We start from the raw sequence: 19,859 nt of genomic DNA, 5'->3' as shown, positions 1-19,859 counted from the left end.
AAGGAACTATGTTTTTTTTAAAGGCTTGATATGCTACTGTGGGTATGAATTTTTTTAAAATTCTATAGTTAAAATAAAAGGCTGTGTAGGACGTGCTTCAAAAAAACCCAAAGGGAGAAAGGGTTTGAGAGGTCAGGAAGAATGATGTTGGCCCCATGTTGATAGTATCTGAAGCTGTTGATGTGTGTGTGTTGGGGGGGGGGTTCATTATTTCCATCCTCTCTAGTTTTGCATATGTTTGAATTCTTCCATAATAAAAATGTGAAAGAAAAAATACTTGAGGGCAGGTTTGTGCTTTATTCCCCAGTACTTAATGCATCCTGGGCGTGAAGTGAGCACTCCATAGTGAATGAATGAATGAATGAGTGAACTGATGAGCACCATGCATCTCATCACGGCCCCCTTTGCTGTACCCTCCCTTTGGTGAACATCAAGAGAAAGAATTGAAGATCCTGAGAAGTCAAGGAAAAGTGACGGTGTGTGTGTTTATGCCCAGGCAGTGGATGAGCAGAGTTAAAAATTAAGTGACAATGAACGGAGCTGGGAGTCAATGAAGTCTGATTCACACCCATTAACCTGTGTACACCTTGTCTCCACACTCAATCTGCAGGCCATCTCTGTGCCAGCTCTGCCACCAAGCCAGCACAGGTGAACACAGCATTTGTGTTGCAAAAATTTTGCAAACCCTTTTTTTCTGCTGAGTACATAGTAAAGTTTGCGTTTCTGTTGCATTAAAGTGGAATGCTCTATTGATTAGTCATTACTATTTAAAATCCACTCCAGCCAAAATGAGTGAGCCATCACGACATTTGAAAGAGTCATAACCCAAGTTCCCTGGAGGCAAGACAGATGACCTGGGCTGCACTCTTGTGACCGGCACAGGGTCCGCAGGCAGCAGGTGGTCCCAGGTGAGAGACTGAAACCAGGAGGGGTTGGAGCATCGATCGCTGCAGTCAGCTCAGCACCTCACTGGTTGTAAAGAATGTGCATAAGCATCACTAAGTTTCAGCTTCGTGACAACCTTGAGTGGTCGGAGGGCAAAGGGGGAACCCGAGATGCAGGAGAATCAGGCTGCAAATACGTGAGACTCAGCCCAGGACACCAGCCCCGCCTGCAGCTCTCTCTCCTCTGTGCATGGAGTGCACACAACCTGAACTGAGGGGCCGGCTGTCTGCCTCCCTGGAGGCGGCGCTGAGGGTGGGGGCGGGGCCAAGGGCAGCCTCGGAGTGTAATAGAAAAGAGCAAATCTGACTCATATTAGATCTGCTCTTTTGGCTTTAACGCCGCGCTCTGTTTCCTAGGCTTACTCTTCCTGGTTCTGCACCTTTTGTAAAAGAACCTTGCCTGGAGCCTGAAATAATACAGGAGAGCCTGCTCTCTAGGGTCTGACCTTCAAGGATGTTAACACTTTTCCATTCACATAAAGATAACAAGTTGCAAAATAGAAAATAACATTTGTTTTGTTGAAGGTTTACAGGGACAGGATGATCTGACCCACATGGACAGCTGATTCCACAAGAACAAAGGATTCCAAGAACAAGAATTCCCACACCAAGCGTGCACCCTTCCCTTTTAGTATAGAAGGAGCCTGAATTCTGACTTGGAGAAGATGGTTCTCCAGGACATTGGTCTCCCATCTTCTTGATCTGCCGGCTTTCCAAATAAAGTCCGCTATTCCTTGCCCCAACACCTTGTCTTCCAGTTTATTGGCCTGTCACGGGGCTAGCAGGACGAGTTTGGACTCAGTATCAGTCAGAATCTGGAGCCCCTGCAAGGGGGGTCAGCATGTGGGCACAGCCTGGGCCCTGGGGGAGGGAGAAGTGAAACTGGACCTGGGACCAGAGACCCCCAGAAGTAGGCATCAGGCAGCAGGTGCCCCTCCCAGTCCTGGGCTGAGGTCCAGTGAGCTTGGTCACAGGCACAAAGACTGCTCCTGGGCCGGCCGGTGAAGCTGAAGGCACAGGGGCCCAGGGTCTGGGGGGCTGAGCCTGTGTGGGAGGTCAGGGGCTTGGCCTTGGGGCCCAGGCAGCTGCAGGGTTGTGGACTCGGGCAGATCAGGGCGGAGAGACACAGCAGAGTCCAGTCCACACAAAGTGGTTTATTGCTGTCAGAGGGGGGTCTCAGAGCTACTACTGACCAGGGCACAGACTCCCTGTACATGTGGGAGCCACCAGCAGAGTCACTGTCACCTTCTGAAGGATGAGCAAGGTAGGGGGGAGGGCAGGCAGTCCAGCTCCTCAGTGCACAGAGGCCAGGCTGTGCCCAAGGATGTGGGCACCTAGCTCCTTAGGGAAGGGGCTCACAGCTCAGAGAGGAGCTCTAGACCTGACTGGGGTCGGTGACTTTGCCCAAAAAGATGACGCTCTGGGTGTCTCTGTGCACTATGGTTAACAAGAAGGGCCTGTTGAAATACACAGTGACCGTCTTCATGATCCTGGTTTCCACGCTGATTCCTGTAGAAGCAAATCCTTCCGTGCCCTCCTCGCCCACATCAAGCACAGCCTTGTGGACCACCTGTGGGGACACCAGAGCATTACCCACCGGCAACGGGGTGGGCTGGAGGTGAACAGCCTGCCTGGGGTCTCTAACGGGACGACATTCACCCAGCATCTCCTGCTGGCCTGTCACTGTGCTGCCAACATGTTCAATTTGTTTTGTTCCTCCCAACAATCTTGCCCGCTGGTTCACCTGGTCCTGATGCACAGATGTGCAAACTGAGGCCAAATGCTGTGAGTGATGTCCCCATGGTCAGAAAGGCCAAGAGCAGGGGCTCCCTGATCCGGATCCTTCTCTGTCTGAGTCCAGAGACTGTGCTCCCCCAAAAACAGCCCCTAGGGTCAGCACCCTCCAGGTCGAATCAGCAGATGGGTGCACACTGTTTCTGCACCTCTCCTGCCCCAGCTGACATGTCCCTGGGGACCTCCACCACTGCACAGGATGTGGCTTCCCATCCCTGGACCACTCGGCCCCCTTGGCACACATGCATCCTTCACCACATCCTTTGGAGGGTGGGGTACAGTGGTGACTTGGGGGGCTGCCAAGTATCCCCCATTCATTCTGACTACTCTGCCTCTAGGATCACAGCACAAGAGTCACTGGGGTTCTTCTCTCCAACTCTTGGTGTATTTTCATCACCATTGCCTGATAGCCACTCTCAATACCTATTACCTCTTACCTGCTCTGCTTGGCAGTGCCCACGAGCAAAGATCTATCACCCTCCTTTTAAAGGTGAAAAGTCGGAGAGGTGCGGGAGTTATCATTTACCTCTGTACACAGCAGTGACAGATGGAGTTGGGGTGGGGGTCCACAGCTGATCCCACCCCAGGTCCTCCCCGATGAAGGGCTTCTGTGTCACATATATTCCAAGGATGGTGGTGACTTGCCCCCCAGCATCATGGTAACCCATCTCTCCTGGGCTTGGGGAGTCCAGGGAGGGTGATTGAGTTACAAGAAATGCAATTATTCTGCAAATTCAAGATTTCTCAAACGTCTGGCCTTCATTACTCACATTCCTGTAAGGAATATGACTTATCCAAAATTTAAATACCCACCTGGGTAACCTTCAGGTCATTAGAATCATTGACTCCTGACAGGTCAGCCTTGTTACTGAAGACTTGGCTAATGCCTAGCTGGGGAAGGATGTGTTTCAGATCATAGTCGCTGGAGATGGAAAACTTTGGCAGGCCGAGTTCATCTATAAGTCTAGGAAATAAGAAAAATAAACTTTGGCACCTGTTTCACTTGGTGCCCGCTTTTCTCCCACCTGACAGTATGGTCTTCCTTGGTTTCCTCTCTGTCCACTCGCTTGTCATTGGAAATAAGGACTCCTTTCCTCAGTTTCCTGACACCTCTTAATTGTTAATGATCCACTCACGTCTGCAGGAGTCTACATGCCAGACTGTGTGTCAGGGCTGGGCCTGTGGCTGTGCCCGCGCCCGGCCCTGCTTCTCCCCTCGAGCCTGCAGGGCAGGGGAAACACCCTCACTCCAACACGGATTCCACAGCTGCTGGGAGACTGTGCTGGGGGTGGGGGGCTGGCTCCGTGAGCACCAGGATGGCTTCCTGCAGGAGGTGGTATCTAGTCTAAGTCCTGGAGGAGGGGAAGGAGCTGGCTGGGTGAAGAGGAGGGCAGGAGACAGGCAGATGGACTTGCAGGGAAGTGGGAAGAAAGAGGAGATGTTCCACAGCCCAGAGGGCAGCCTGAGCGTGCGGAGTAGGGAGGTGAGGGGCTGGGCAGGGGCTTGGGGCGGGACATGGAGGGCTGGGGGCTGTGCTCATGGGCCCTGGCGACCTGAGCAATCTCTCAAAGGTCTCCATCTTGCCTCCTCAGTGAGCAGCTTGAAGGCAGAGCTGCCTTTGCTTCTGTTTTTGAGCAGAGCTGGCAGCAGGTTCTTGAAAAAAGAGGTGATGTCTCGGACCTCCCTCCCTCTCTGTCTGTTTTTCCCTTAAGACTCTTGTCATGGTGCCTGATCTTACAGATGCCAAATATGAGGGGGCTGTGGCTCCCATTAAATATGAGCCCCTTGGGAGCAGAAAGGGATCTGTTCCTCCTCATAATCAGTCCTTCATTCCTTCCTTAATCCATTATCCATTCATTCATCAAATTCTTACTGAGGCCCCTGGATGGGCCAGGGATATGCAGATGCATCATTCCCCAGTTATTTGTAAATCAAAGGTGTTTGATGAATATTCTACCACTTTACAACTATTCCTTGAGCCCCTGGTCTGTGGCAGCCCTTTAGTGTTGGAGGAAGGAAAGGATTGAGAAGGAATTATCAGTAGGGAGAGGGTGTGGTCCCCCTGGGGTCTCCTGGGATCTGCAGTGAGGAGGGGCTGAGGGTCAGGAAGGCCCAGGTGGCATCTGGTCCTCTGGACAGGGGTTGGGGAGGGGGCCACAGCCTCAACCTCCTTTTCAGGTAGGTCTCTCACTCCTTGTGGTTAATAAAGTGACCTCCACACCTATTACCCACTTGGATCTGCTGAACCGCCCAATTAGAACAGCGGGTCAAGGACACCTCTCCCGTCTCAGTAGGGAGTGAGCCCCAGAGAAGCATAGGGGTGACGGTGGCGGGGGGTGAGCCTGGGAGGGGGGCTGGAATCTGGGCCGCACCCTGCGCAGCTGCCCATACACCCTCCCTAGGCCCCCTGCAGACAGAGGGCCCAGAACTCCCTCTCCCTCTGTTGGCTCCCCTGTTTTTAGTCTCCTGAATTCCACATCCCAGCCTGTGTGTTCGGAGCCCAACAGCTTCTCACACTTCCTGGCTCCCTCTTGGTCCAGCCACCAGCAGCATCCCTGGATGACTGCCCTGGGCTCCTGGTGGCCTCCCTGCCCCCATTGCTTGTCCCCTGCTGTCTGTTCTCCTCTCGGCAACCTGGGGGATGCTTCTGAAACCTTACTCAGATCATTCACTCTTTGGCTTAGAGCCTTGTGGTGAGTCTCCATTTGTTAGAGGGGGCTGAGTCGAGGGATCAGCATAACCTGATCTTCCCCCAGCTGGGGGCCCTGACCTCTCCCAACTTTCCATCTCACTCACTCTGCTTCAGCTGCTCTGACCTCACTAATCCTCCATCACACCAGGCTGGCTTCTGTCTTAGAGGCTTTGCACTGGGTGTTCCCTCCGCCAGGAATGCTTTTCCTCAACACATCTACATGGTTCAATCCCTCACCTCAAAAAAATCACCTAACGGCCTCCCTATTTAATATCTCAGACTACTTCTGTGTCCGGTTTTCTTAATCATCTTACTGTGCTTTACCATCCCCACCTCCCCGTTTCTCACCTCCCAACACCCAAATAATGTATTTGTTTCTGTCTTTCACCCCAATTACAAAGTAAGTGCCACGAGGGCAGGCAATTCAGTGTTTTATTTGCTGATCTACCCTCAGGGTCTAAATTAGTCCCTGGCACATAGTAGGTCCTCAATTAGCCTGTGAAACCAGTGCTGAATGGTTGAATGAGTAAATGAGCGAATGTAATCTTTAGCCAATGAAAAGCTGATTCTCAGCTCCCGTCCGACTCCCTGACCTCAGCCCTCAACTGATCACACTGTGTCTGTCAGCCTGCAACTTGACAAAGTGGAGCCAAGGACAGGACACGCATGAGTGCTCACCACTGGGTTAGGAATTCTTACGCTTAGTTCCTGTTAGAATCAGAGGAAGCCACCACCCCCATCCCATCAGATATCACCACGACGTCATCATGGTAGAAGGAGCACCGCAGGCCAAGAGTCATGAAGACAGCAAAGGGCAAGGTCATCCCAGGACAGGCTCCCACCTCTGTCCAGCCCCTGGATGTGAGTCAGGCCCTGAATGCTGGGGTCAGGAGTCCAGGAAGAGGGAGGGAGAACCATAAAGTCAGGGGGCCCGCCCACAGCTCTGGGACCTGGGGAGAGTCACCTGGGCTGCAGTGAGTCTCTCCACCTCCTCAGTGTCTCCGGGAGCAGCTTGGCCTCCACCTCCTCCAGTCGGCCCTCGTCCGGGAGGATGAAGAGGGCGCTGTCGTTGCTGGTGTACTGGAGCTCCACCACCACGCAGCCCAGCGCCGTGTCCCGGAACATAGGTGTGACCAGGCTCGGGATCCTCATCATGGGCACCTCCACCGACCTGTTCTCGCTCACGTGGAACTCTGCCTGGTTTGTAACTTGGGGGTCAAAGGGCAACTTCCACTTGGCTAGAGGTGGAGGGAGCAATTGGAGATGGCTGTGAATGCAAGGGGTGCCTGCCTCTCCCTCCCCCTCTGCCCTGTACCCTGAGCGATGAGGACACTCCGACACCAACAGTCCCCCACGTGCCTCCAGGTTGGCCCTGCCTGGGTTTGCATGTACACCTGGGCAGCCGGGTGATCCCTCGGGGATGGGGTAAGCCCCACAGGCCTGGATTAGAGGGAGGCCATGGAAGAAACCTGGCTAATTGTGCTGCATGAGAAACTAACAGGATTTTAGAGGGCAAGGGAGAGATGGGGGTGAGGCTGGTGTCTGGGGAGAGATGGGACATCCTGACCCTTAAAGGCAACAGCGTTAGTGACCAGTTGTTAGTCAGCGGCATTGCAGGGACATGCACACCCCTCACCTCCCCTACTGCCTTGTGAACCAGGCTGAAGCAAGAAGCGAAAAGGGGGCTGGGAGGGCAGGGCGGAGGGCAACAGAAGAGAGGGCAGGGGTGGAGGTCTCCCTTCAGGAGGACTGGAGCACTCAGAGCGGGGAGAGTCTTGGGAGATTAGGGCCCTGGGTCCTCCTTGGAGTCTGTATCCACCCCTGCTCCTGCTTTGTCACCCCTGCCTGCGTCCCCGTGGTTAGAGGCAGTTGCACAGGGAAAGCCAGGCTGGGTGGGTGTCCCTTGGGAGGAGATTTTGAGGAGAAAGTCCCAGGACTGGACAGGGTGGGAGAGGGAAGTGCAGGGGACCATCCACTCAGCCAGGACTTTGCCCAGGTCAGACACAGCCGTGGTGTGCACACTTGAGGGTTCCCTGAGCATGTCCAAAAGCGTCTCATCAGGGAGGAAGCTGGGGTTCCCGGCCACCCCCAGGGATCTGAAAAGAAAGCTCCTGCCTTCCGGCAGCTGCCCAAATTTAAGTCACAATAAGAAGGCTCCCTCTGCCTCACACAAAGGGTTAGTGGGCTCCCCTGCGCTTCCGTCCTCCAGTGACCACTGTGACAGGAGAGACAAAGCCTGCGGTCGGGGCAGGACCTGGTGCCCACCACCCCCTGAGCAGAGGGCAGCCTCCTCTACAAGGTTTTGCTAACAACACAGTTGGCTGAGCCGGGACAGACATAGCGCTGAAGCCTCAGAGCTAAAAGCGTGCTTCTTCCCAAGCCCCGAGCCGGGCGCCCACCTTTGAAGTAGATGTAATTCACCAGGACCACTTCTGTGAGTGGGTCAAGCCTCTTGAACAAATCCACAATTTTCCCCTGGGTTTTATTCTTCACATAGTCGTTGATGAGACTCTTGGCGGTGTCGGGGTCCCGGAAGTTGATGGAGGAGACCTCGGCCGCGTACAGCGCCTGGGCGTCGTCCCTGAACTTGTCCAGCAGCTTCAGCTGCTCTTGGACAAACATGGCGTTGCCCACGCTCAGCTGCAGCTGGTTGCTGGGTTGGCCGAGCGTCTGCAGGAGGTGCTGGAAGCCCTGGTGGATTTCTGACTCAGGGGTCTCCGTGAGGTTGAACTTGAGGCCTTCGAGGATCTCCGTCAGGGTGGTGCCGCGGGCCCCCAGGGACAGGAAGGCCAAGGCCATGGAGACGCTCAGTGGGGAGAAGATGACATTCTCATTGGGGGTCTTCAAAGCCAACTGCTTGTAGAGGCTGAAGGCGAAGTTGGTGTTGCTGGAGGCTAATGTGAAGTTGTCCACAGATGCCTCTCTGTGCTGGTCCTCCTGGGTCACCTTCTCCAGGTCAAGTGCACCCTCTGGGAGGCAGTGGACCCTGGAGCAGAGCCCAGCTACCAGGAGCCCCAGAGCCAGGAGGGGTGACATCCCCTCTGCCCTCATGCCTGGAAAGCAAAGCACCCTCAGTCTTCGAAGGTCAGATAATGTCCCAGCTGCCACCCACTCTCCCCAGGTGTTCTGTGTTCTCTCTGCCTCCGCTAGCTTCGTGACCTCCTAGTGGTAGGTACTTTCCTGGGCTCCCAACTTATGTGACGATGCTCTGGGTTCTCTCTCACCCTTTGAGCAAGTACTGCAATTGTTGCCACCTTCCGCAATGGAGAAACTGAGCACAGAGAGGGGAAGGGGTTTTTTCCAAGGTCACACAGCCAGCAGGTGGAGGAGTGAGGGTGAGAAAGCTTGTTTACCTGGCCCCGAAGTGGGGAAGCTGGTGACAGGTGTGAGGTGGTGTCCGTCCAGTGCAAACACATCCTCCCTGCTGGTTAGGGGCAGACACCATCGAGGGGACTTGGAGGCAGGGGCTCCTTTCCCACTATGTCCCCTGTCTGCTCCCCAAGCAGAACCCCAAGGAAGTCTGGACTGAGGCAGAGGCCACAGCACCACTCCTGGTCTCTTGATGAAATATTGTGCGACCTTAGGCTGGCACTCGTGTTGGGGTACCTCGTCACAGTGAAGGTCGAGTGAGAGAAGCCACCAAAAGCAGCGGGAGCAGTGCTGGCGCCCAGGAGGTCCTGAAGAGGGTTGGTGTAAAGACCATAGAAGGGCAGAGTGTTCTTTTCAGCCCCTGACAGGTGGACACATGGTGGGAGTTTCCACCAGGAGCCTGGAAAGGCCTCCTAGTAGGGTGAAAGTTATGTGGGCCTGAGTGTCAGAGACGTGGACCAGGTTTTCATTCTGGCCACCTGTGACAGCTGTGTGGTGACAAGCCAGTGATGGAAACTCTGTGAGCCTCAGTTCCCATCCTTGTCCAAAAAGTTGAATGGCTCAGGTGACATAAATGATGGAGGTGCCTGGCTCGTAAGAGGTGTTCCAGAGGTGTCACCTCTCCACATGCCAAACTCTCTTGGAGACTACAAACCAGAGCTGTCATCCGTGGGGACTGGGGACAGAGCTTCTGTCTGAAAGCCAAGAAAGACTGTGTCCCAAGCTGGTGACTTCAGCAAACAGGATTGTTTACCTTCAGTGTCTGCCCATTCATCTCAGAGTTCAGAGAAGAAAGGGCTGCTTGTGTGCTGGGGCGGGGAAGGAGGGGAGAGAGAGAAAAGAGGAAGAGGAGAGGAGGAGAGAGTAGAGGGGAGGAGAGGGGATGGAGGGGAGGGACTGAGCTGATCTCACCAAGAGGCCGGTGGAAAGGCCTTTGGCCTGGGACAGAGACACATCAGTTGCCCCAACTCTTAGTTTACTCAGGGCTGATGCAACCAATTTTTACAAAAAGAGTTAAACATTTTCCCCTAATATTATTCCTAGGGAAATAGCACTTGTCTATTTGGGCACATTGGAGGGTTGGCTCTGTTTCTGAACAGTCTGTCTTTTCAGTTGCTAGACAGACACACCTGCCTGTCTGCTTGGCTGGGGGTCCTGGAGGGACAGTGAGGCCCAGAAAACCCCCACGGAGACCCCGGGGCCTCTGCCCAGAGGGACCCAGTGCGCTAATTCTATCCTCACGGCTCTCCGAGAGCAGCTCCCCTGGCCAGGTAAGGAGACGCATCTCATGGCCCTCGGGGGAGTCCTGATCCTGAAGGGGGGTACACAGCTGTGTGGGGGTACACAGCTGGCTCGAATCAGAATCCCCAAGAGTCAAAGGCGGAAATGACTCTGCAAGCCCTGGTGGAATGTCCCTTCCTTTGCAGGAATGAAAACAGACCCAGGGAGAGGTCTTCAGAGGGCTCAGAAGTGTCCCAGCTTCGAACACAGGTCCTCCCGCCTCCCTCCTGCCCCATGTTCCCCAGACCCCAGCCCGGGGCCTAGAGCCACCCTGGGAAAGAGTCCTTTGCTTCCAGTGTGGGAATGTCACGGGTTACCTGGCTCGGAGAGCTGGATGTGGTGCGTGGAGCCGAGGCCGCCACCTGCCCGGAATGCTGGGTTTTCACGGTGCTGCTGCTCCTTTGTGCCTGCGAGGATCTCCTCCCCTTGCTTGTGAAACATGGGCGGGGTTCTGTCCTTGGACTGGAAATGACCAAGGATCGATCATTCCTGGTAACGGAATTTATTTGATTACTTAAGCAATCTAGTTGCAGAAACCTCTTTTTGCCTCTTAAGGAAAAAACACTAAAAATAAACAAATAAAAAATGTTTCTTTTTATCATATTTTCTTCCATTTAAGAAATACTGTGGAACTTGTGAAAGCTCAGAATATACAAAACAAGACATTGAAAAATATCCCTGATTAGTCTTCTTTTTAAACATTTATTGACTCTTGTGACTCTTTTTCCCCCATTTATGACATCCTCATTGAGAACCATGTAAAAACCCCCAAAATGTAGAGAAAGACATTTGAAAAAAATCCCCGAGAATTGTGTCACTCTGGGACAGCCCAGTTGTCACTGTGCCGTTACCATTACGAGTTATTTTTCTGTGATGTGTGTGTGCACCTGCATGTATGTGAGAGGAATCTCCAAACACAAACTCAGATATGTTTTTAATATGTGTTATTTGGCTATAGCTTGATTTGCATATTAAGACACCCCTCCACCATTCCCAGGGAGAAAGTTTAGCCTGAGGGCCCCCCAGAGTGCCCAGAGTACAAGTGTCTGGGGCCTCTGGTCCCCGGCACCGTCGATCTTTGGGAACCTGCTGTGTCCTGGCCTGCGTCCTGACCTCCTTCACTGTTCCTTCATCCTAAGCCCTGGTTCACCCCTGACCTTGAGATCTCCTTTGATTTCTCTCTGCTATCATCTCAGGCATTTCTCGAGCTCATGGGAAAACTGCCTCTTCATCCCTCATAGTCACAACCCTCCATCCATGACATCCCTGACAGACCCCTGGGGCCCCTAGAGGTTCCACTGAGCACAAGCTGGAATCAGGGTTTAGTGGCAGGGGATGGCTTTGGCATGAGGTAAATCTGAATCCTGAAAATACTGTTCACCAGCTACGTGACCCAGAAAAATTGACTGAAAATCCCTCAGCCTTAATCTCCTCGGCTCTAAAATGCAAATACAACATTTCCCTGACCAGTGTCTCTATAAAGATTAAATAATCCTAAATGTAAGCTCTAGTAGGAGAGGATTTTTGTTTTTATTTTTGTTTGTTGCTGCATCCCAAAAGTACTTAATAAAGATTTGTTAACCGTGAAGTCCGAAAGTGACCAAGCGTTTGGTTCCATCCTTCCTGAAATGATGATGTAGGTCTTTTCAGGCTCCAAATAATTGCAGAATTGATTACATATTTTAAGTTACACAGAATCCCAAAGAAACATTGGTTGAAACCAGACTGCAGTTCATTTCTGTCTCTTGTAAGTCCAGGTGGAGGGAGTGGATTGACACGGTGATCCCATTTTGCGAGGGATTTGGGCTTCTTGTATCCAGGTGCTTTGCCATTCCTCGTGTTGTTTGCCACGTCCCAGTGGCTCATTGCCACGTCCACCTTCTAGCTAAGGGCAAGGGGGAAAGGCAAAGGCAAGACCCTTTCTTTGAAAGAAATGTTCTAGATTTGGGGTGTTTTATTTTCACTTGTGTTCCATCGGCCTGAGCTTGGTCATATGACCACACCTACCTGCAGGGGACACTGTGCAGGGCAGCCAATATTCTCCATTGTGTAGCTATGCCCCAGCCAAACATTTGGGGTTTGATTGCCTTGATAGAAAATAAGAATGGACATCGGGCATCACTACTTCTCTTACCCTGATGTTTTACCTGAGTGTCCCCAAATTCTCTGGCCCCAGGAGAGTCATCAATTTCCTTAAAACTGAACTGACAGTCTGAACCTCTAGTCAATGTGAAGGCAGAAAATTTCTTACCTTTTCCAAATAATGCTGAGGGTGCTTGTGGGGAGCTAACGTCCTGGGTGCCACCTGTCACCTGGAGCTCCTGACTGATGCTCCAGGGCTACATGCACCTCTGCCCATCTCTCAGCCTCGTCACTGAGCTCTTACAGCCATCATTGATCTACTTAGTCCCCAGAATTGGTACAGGCTTTTTCTTCAATTCCACAAGCATGGATGGTCGTGTCACAGTGTCCTCTAGGGCCTGATGAGAGCATAAGGGAATTAGGACACAGAAAAGAATTAAGGCTAATGTCTGTTGTTCTGTTCCTGAATCCAGTGTCACCTCTTTTTTGAAGTGTCCCTTCCATATCATCTTTCTGTTGGCCACTGAGGCTATAGGATCATTGGAGCCTGAATCAGGAATCTCTTTTGAGTATTCTCTCCTTTAAGTCCAGAGGACCCTAACCATATTTCTGAACCCGACAAAGGGAAACAAAAATGAAATTAATGGCACACTTGTGTCTTAAGAGATTCCTCTGTGCATAAAAGAATAGACCATTGACACCCTTGCTATACTCAAATGTGGTCTGAGGACAAGCAGCAGGGAGCTTGCTAGAGAGGTAGACTCTTGGGGCCCACCCCAGAACTACTGATACAGCATCTGTATCCTGACAGTCTCCCCAGGAGATTCGTATATACTTTACATACTGAAGGGCACTGTCTCACAGGCCTAAAGCAGTGAAAGGGAGAAGAATATATGTCAACTAAGAAAACACAGAAGCCTGCAAATGAGAAAAGAGTCTTTTTTAGGGTCTTAGGAATTACAGTTCAGGAAATACAGATTCTGGTAAAACCAAAAGCATGTTCTGAGGAAGAAGATGTGTCCAGAGTTTATAAAGACAGAAACCATGAGGCTGTTAAAGTTATCTGGCAAGAATTATGATTGACTCTGACACAGGAAGAGAAATCGTTGTCCTTAAAAGATAGGCCGTCATGATTTATTTAGGGTAAGGTTCCAATAAGTAGCTAGGTAGTCATGAGTTATTTTAGGGTATGTGTCCAATATGTGTCTTGAGTCTGAAACATTAGGCAGATGTTCTAGATGCTTGTTTAAGAAAATAGTTGATGAAAATTCAGATTCCATTTGGGCTGAGATGTGCATAATCACACTTTTTCAGCAGCCCCTGACTTCATTCAAGAGAGCTCTCCTAGCAATACTGACACCATTTTTATTTTCCTTTCACATTTACCCCTTTTGATTGAAATCTTTTTTTGGAAAAGCATTAATGATCAACCATTTGTTTATTTGGCATCAGCACTGACTTCTTCAGTGCTAGGAAGGCTTATTCCCAGAGAATCATGTCCCATGGAGGAGGAAAAGAGTTGGCTGTGCAAGAGGTATGCTATTAGAGAGTTTATGGCCACACTTGATCAACAAGGAGCCATCTAAGAAGTGATCTTAGAGAACGTTCAATATAGGGGACATTCATGGATCTTCATTGGGAGGAATCTTATAGGAGAGGTCAATCACCTCCAGATGTCAGTCTATCATAATTCCTGTGGAGGGAATTTTCATTCTCGTGTGCAGAGGTCTCCTAGAAATGGGAGCTAAGGAAATGGTCAAAACAGGCAGCTTTTATACTTTTTTGACAAAGAAACAATAAATTAGTGAGGTTGATAGGACAAATAAATATAAGTGTTAAGTGTTGAATTAGTGAAGAATTTAAACAGACTTTGGGCTTGGAGGAGTACATTAAAGAAGTAACAAGGTTAGCAGCACTATTTAAAATAGCCAAGACATGGAAACAGACTAAATGTCCATCAACAGATGACTGGATAAAGAAGATGTGGTATATTTATACAATGGAATACTATTCAGCCATAAAAATGACAACATAACGCCATTTGCAGCAACATGGATGTCACTGGGGAATGTCATTCTAAGTGAAGTAAGCCAGAAATAGAAAGAAAAATACCATATGAGATCACTCATATGTGGAATCTAAAAAAAAAAAAAGAAGAACATAAATACAAAACAGAAACAGACTCATAGACATAGAATATAAACTTGTGGTTGCCAAGGGGGAGAGGGGTGGGAAGGGACAGACTGGGATTTCAAAATTTGTAGATACTGACAGGCATATGTAGAACAGATAAACAAGATTATACTGTATAGCACGGGGAAACATATATAAGATCTTGTGGTAGCTCACAGTGAAAAACAATGTGACAATGAATACATGTATGTTCATGTAAAACTGAAAAATTGTGCTCTACACTGGAATTTGACACAACATTGTAAAACGACTATAACTTAATAAAAAAATGTTAAAAAAAAAAAAAAAAGAAATGACGAGGTCTGCTAACCCAGGCTTCCCGGCTCCGCATCCCCCATCTCTGATGAGAAGGGAGTCCTTCTTCCGCCAGATGCAGGGGGTGCACCTTCCACGTGGGAGACTTAGTTTCTGCTTTAAGGGAAACAGAGAGGAAGGCCAAAGTGTCCCTCTTGCATTGGCCATTTCTTTTTTTTTTCCTTATTCTTAGTTTTACTGAAGTGTAGTCAATTTACAATGTTAGTTTCATGTGTGTAGCAAAGCAATTCAATTATACATATACAGACATATATATATTTTTCAGATTCTTTTCCATTACAGATCATTACAAGAAATTGAATATCATTCCCTGTGCTGTACGGTAGGTCCTTGTTGTTTATCTATTTTATATATAGTAGTGTGTATCTATTAATCTCAAACTCCTAATCTATCCATCCCCCCTGTATTGGCCATTTCTTAAGTAACTTTAAACCAAAATAATCAACATGCCATTGAAGTATATTTTGGGGTGGCCTGCCTCGGGCCCCAATACTGGGATGCACGTGTCTCTTTGACTTGAAATGGACCCAGGTGAGCAGCCCAAAGGAAGCTGGAAGGTGCACCCCTAAGGTGGAGTCAGGGCCAAGGTTTCCAGGAGCCTATTTCCAGGGCTCAAGAAACCCAGAAGCACAAAGGCGGAGAGACAGGCAGGGGCTGAAGTGGCACCAGCCTTTGGAGCCTGTGTGAGTGTGGCCGTAGCACCCGCCTCAAGTAGGTAAAGGTATGTCTCGAGTGCTCTGCCCCTGCCTTGAGGCTGGCAGGTGCTCCATTCATGGGACAGTCACTCCTACTGTCCCCAGACTCATATGGAGTCCATGGGAACTGAATTGATTCGGATTCTGGAAGATTGACCGCTGTGATGCTGTCTCCTGTTTTCTGAGGTCGTTGCCTTTGTGTTGCTACTTCTGCTTCGTGAATGCTGACTTGGCACAAGTGGGCTAAGGAAGCCTTAGAGAAGGGCTGTGTTCCCGTGTGAGCTGGCCCTGCAAACGGATGATTGTATTTCTGGGGCTCGACTGGAGGCAGCGGGGAATCCAAGTAAGAGGGTGTACCACCTCCATGGAGCACACAGGCTGGAAGGGACCAATGCCAGTTTCCTCCAGAGAGCTTCTTCCAGGAGGTGGAGGAGGCAGGGGTCATGGAAGGGGCCTCCCTCAGCCTTGCTCCCTTGGCATCGTGGCTTTGCCGCCATCCACCAGCTGGGTGACTTTAAGCCAGTTACTTCACCTCTCTGAACCTCTTTTGTCGTTTATGGCTCCTTAAACAATTCTTAGGAGGATGAAATGATATTAAGAACAGCCCGAACCCCAGAGCAGGCTCTGCCTTCTCTCTTACAGGCCGGGGGCTTCTGGGCTCTGCTCTGCCCTGGCACCCAGGCTCTCTGGCTGTGTTTGCACGGACCTAGTTCTGTGGTCCCGGGGATGATGCTGGCTGCAGCTCTGAGGTAAGTTTGCAAATTCCCTTCAGCACAGTCCAGCCAGCCCCTGGCTGTGTCCTTGTGTGGATCAGATCTGGGGAGGCGACCGCAGAAGCATTTGGCAGGAGCAGGGGGAATACCTGTCTCTGTTTTGCCTGCTCCTTAGTCATCCATTTCTCCTCCTGTTGTATCTTGTTTTCCTTTGAGGAGGGACGAGCTACTACAGACTGCCATCATTGGCTCCCTTTCTGTACTGCCTTCCACGCTCCAGGGAACATCTGAGAATTCTTGGGTCACAAGAATTGTTAAGGTAAGAGCAGCCGCCCATGTCCTTTGACCTGACAGCCTCATACACACTTCAGCCTCTCCGAGCCTCTCCTCTTTTCCTCTGCAAAGCAGGGCAGGAATGCCCTCCTCCCTCACCCACTCACTTGCTTATTCATTCGGTCCATCCCTTTTTAATTAAGACTCTGCTGTGAGAACAGTCACTCCACTGGATTCTGAGGTTACAGTACTCTGGTCATTTAAGACGTATGTACACAAATCCTTTGACAATCCTGACTTCAAGGGATGGGGTTTAATTACTCTCCCCTTGAGCTGGAATGGACTTTATTTCTAATAAAGGGGATATGGCAGAAGGGATGGGGCATCACTTCCGAGACTGGGTTATACAAAGGTGCTGCTTGCCACTATGGAGGACAGTGTGAAGGTTCCTTAAAAAACTAAAAATAGACTTACCATATGATCCAGCAATCCCACTCCTGGGCATATACCCAGAGAAACACATAATTCAGAAAGACACATGCACCCCAATGTTCATAGCAGCACAATTTCAATAGCCAAAATATGGAAACCACCCAAATGTCCATCAACAGATGACTCGATAAAGAAGATGTGGTGTGTATATATATATACACACACAGTGGAATACTACTAAGCCATAAAAATGAATAAAATAATGTCATTTGCAGCAACATGGTTGGACCTGGAGATCGTCATTCTAACAGAAGTAAGCCAGAAAGAGAAAGAAAAATACCATGTGATACCTACAAGCATGCAGACCCCAGACCGGTTGGAACCAGAAGGTGGAATCTTCTGGAGCCTAACCCTCAAATGGCCTCTTCATTCACTGACCCAGGGCCATGCCAGCTAGATGATTCGAACCCCCGGGGACTTCACGGTGTGCGAGAGACACAGACAAGCAGAGAGATGGTACCCAGACAGTGTGGGGAGTGATGAAGGGGTTGCGGGGTGTAGGGGCAGTGGGAGCCCAGAGATGGGTCTGGGGGTGTCAGGAAGGCTGCACCGAGGAAGGACCTCTGGGCGGAGTCTTGAGGACACGCCCGGGTTTGTGTTACCTGGCTGTCGTTCTGCAAGGATTAGCTGGAGAAATGCCTAGAAATGAATGGTGTCTAGGCCTGTCAGGGCAGAGAATCTGAGAGTCCGCAGGCCCTGAAGCTGGCGGGTAGCAGCTGCCAGGGAGGAGGGGGCACAGATTCCCGGGAGTCTGGGCAGAATCAAATAACCCTGGGCTCTCCCGTCTTGTGACGGCAGATAAGCACTATCTGCGTGTGCATCCAAACCCCGAGGGACACTTGTTCGCCCACGCTTAGCACACCTGAGAGCAGAAGCCCTGCCCCCAGCTCACACACCTTTATCCCACACCTGCCAGATCGGCCCTCCCACCCCGCCCCTTAACATCCTTGAAGACACATGTACCTGCTGCTCAGATCCACAAACGGGTTCACAGCAGCCTCTTCGGGAGAGACTGACGGAGAAGCAGGGGATCAGAGAGGGGAAGACTCTGAGGACCACCCCCAACCCCGCTGATACACAGTGAGTGATGAGCTCCGGAGGCTGCAGCCGTATTACCTGCTAGAAGCCACCCGTCTCCAGAAAGCTGTGTGTGCGCATGCATGTGTGCACACGTGTGTGAGTAGCAGTGTGGGTGCGTGTAGGGGCGTTTGTTTATCTGAACTCTGCATGTCTTCATGGAAAATCACCATCAGGAATGGCAAGTGATCTCTCTTACTGGATTCTCCCAAGTGGCCAAAACACTTTTGTGTCTGTAGCTGTTGCCACCTTGGTGTCACCTCACTCCCACTTCATTCCTTGGAGAAAGGTGACAGGTGGTCCACTCTGGGGTGCAGCGCTGTAAGAAACAAGAGAAAGTCACTGACGTCACCTGTTTGCCATCCCAGCTCCTTGCGGCAGTGCCTCTCTGCCTCTTTATTAACTGAGACAATGTCTACAGAAGGCTTAGAACAGTGTCACACATGTAGCAAGTGGCATTCAAGTGCTACTAGTGTTTTTAGTGTTGCCCCTACCTCGCACAGCCTGCACATCGTCACAGTTGCTGATGAAGAGATAGCCTCACGGGCTCCAACCTCATGTGTCCTCTGTCAGTTCTGTCAACAGGACACACTCTCCCACCTCTGGGTTTTCACTCATGAAGTGCACAAGTAGCATTTGCCCATTAACTCCTGCTTGTCCCTCAGATCTCGGCTTCAATGCCACTGCCCCAGGGGCCCCTCTGGATGCCGGGCTGCAGAAGGTCCTTGATTGTCTCTCTTAGTGCCCTGTTCTCCTCCTTAACTGGTCTCCTGCTTCTGTCTTTGTAACTCCTTCACCTCCTCATATTCTCTACTATTTTTTTAGCGTTTTACTAAAAAACCAACTTTTTATTTTGAAACAATTTTAGATATACAGAAAAGTTGTAATGACAGTACAGAGAGCTCCTGTGACATAAACATCTGATGTCACCATGGTCTATGTCTCAAAACTAAGAAGTGAACCCTGGTACGGTAGATTTATTTCGATTTCACCAGTTTTCCACTAATTTTTTCCTCCAGGATCCCATCCAGGAAACCACATTACATTTAGTTTCCACATCCCCTGAGTTTTATCTGGCCTGTGACAGTCGCTCAGATGTCTTAGCCTGTTCAGGACACTAACAAAATGCCACAGACCGGGTGGCTTCTACACAGGGGCTCACTCATGAGGGCTCCATCCTCATGACCTTGTCCCCTCCCAATGGCCCCATCTTCTAATACCATCACATTGGGGTGAGGATTTCCACATACGAATTTTGAGGGACACAAACCTTCAATCCATAGCAGTAGGCTTTGTGTGCTTTTCGTGACCTTGACACTTTTGAAGAGCACTGCAGGTCAGGTATTTTGTCAAATGGCCCTCAGTCAGGGTCTGTATGGTGCTTTCTCATGATTAGAGTGACGTGTTTGGGGGCAGGTCCCACACAGGTGATGCTTCCTTATCATCACCCCACAGCAGACGGGTGTCAACACGACACATCACTGTGAAGCTGACCTTGACCACACGGCCAAGGTAGTGGGCGTCAGGTCTCTCCACCTGGCGCCACAGTTCTTCCCCTCCCGTGCCCTGTTCACAGAAGCACATCCCTAAGTCGAGCTCACTCTCCACAACTTGTCCTCAACTGACATGTGGTGTATTTTATGTTTCTGTTTTATTCTATGTGGGTTTTTTCCTGCTGTTGTCCGTCTGTACTAGAATGTAGCTCCTCCGGAGCAGTGATCTTTGTTGTTTTCTTCATTTATCTCCAGCACCCGGAACAGCGCCAGTGGAAATTCAATGAACATCTGTGGACAAAAGAATTCCCCTCATCACAGTTTGCAATTCTATGTTTGTTTGTTTGTGTCCTCGGTTATCGCCAGGGCCCGTGTCTGCTGGGCTCCCCATTCCATCCGCGTCCTGGCTCCGTGCCCGACTCCCTGTAGACACCACCCCACACACA

At 50.5% G+C, this 19,859-nt stretch overlaps 1 protein-coding gene across 2 annotated transcripts; it reads right to left on the bottom strand.

Annotated features, from left to right (window-relative positions):
* Positions 1-2,035: 2,035 nt before the first annotated feature.
* LOC107033900 (serpin A3-8-like) lies at positions 2,036-18,010 on the bottom strand. Of its 2 annotated transcripts, none has more exons than XM_072963990.1 (6): positions 17,807-18,010; positions 10,398-10,542; positions 7,830-8,483; positions 6,395-6,668; positions 3,552-3,702; positions 2,036-2,514 (listed from the first exon to the last, which is right to left on the bottom strand). In XM_072963990.1, the coding sequence occupies exons 2-6, from the start codon at positions 10,519-10,521 to the stop codon at positions 2,320-2,322; spliced, it is 1,398 nt and encodes a 465-aa protein (XP_072820091.1). In that variant the 5' UTR covers positions 10,522-10,542; positions 17,807-18,010; the 3' UTR covers positions 2,036-2,319. The 2 variants fall into 2 exon arrangements, with proteins under 2 accessions (XP_072820091.1, XP_072820090.1); XM_072963989.1 differs by lacking the exon at positions 17,807-18,010 and adding an exon at positions 12,332-12,448 and having other exon boundaries at positions 10,398-10,569.
* Between the last annotated feature and the right edge of the window lie 1,849 nt (positions 18,011-19,859).

Source organism: Vicugna pacos, chromosome 6, assembly GCF_048564905.1.
Source record: "Vicugna pacos chromosome 6, VicPac4, whole genome shotgun sequence".
Lineage (NCBI taxonomy): Eukaryota > Metazoa > Chordata > Mammalia > Artiodactyla > Camelidae > Vicugna > Vicugna pacos.
This window is presented reverse-complemented; position numbering and strand designations above follow the sequence as displayed.

Coding starts and splice junctions, on each gene's coding strand:
- LOC107033900 (XM_072963990.1), bottom strand. CDS start 10,521: ATGTTTCACAAGCAAGGGGAGGAGATCCTCGCAGGCACAAAGGAGCAG. Junction 6,669..7,829: donor GAATTACATCTACTTCAAAG/GTGGGCGCCCGG, acceptor CTCCACCTCTAG/CCAAGTGGAAGTTGCCCTTT. Junction 3,703..6,394: donor AGAGACTCACTGCAGCCCAG/GTGACTCTCCCC, acceptor CTTATTTCCTAG/ACTTATAGATGAACTCGGCC.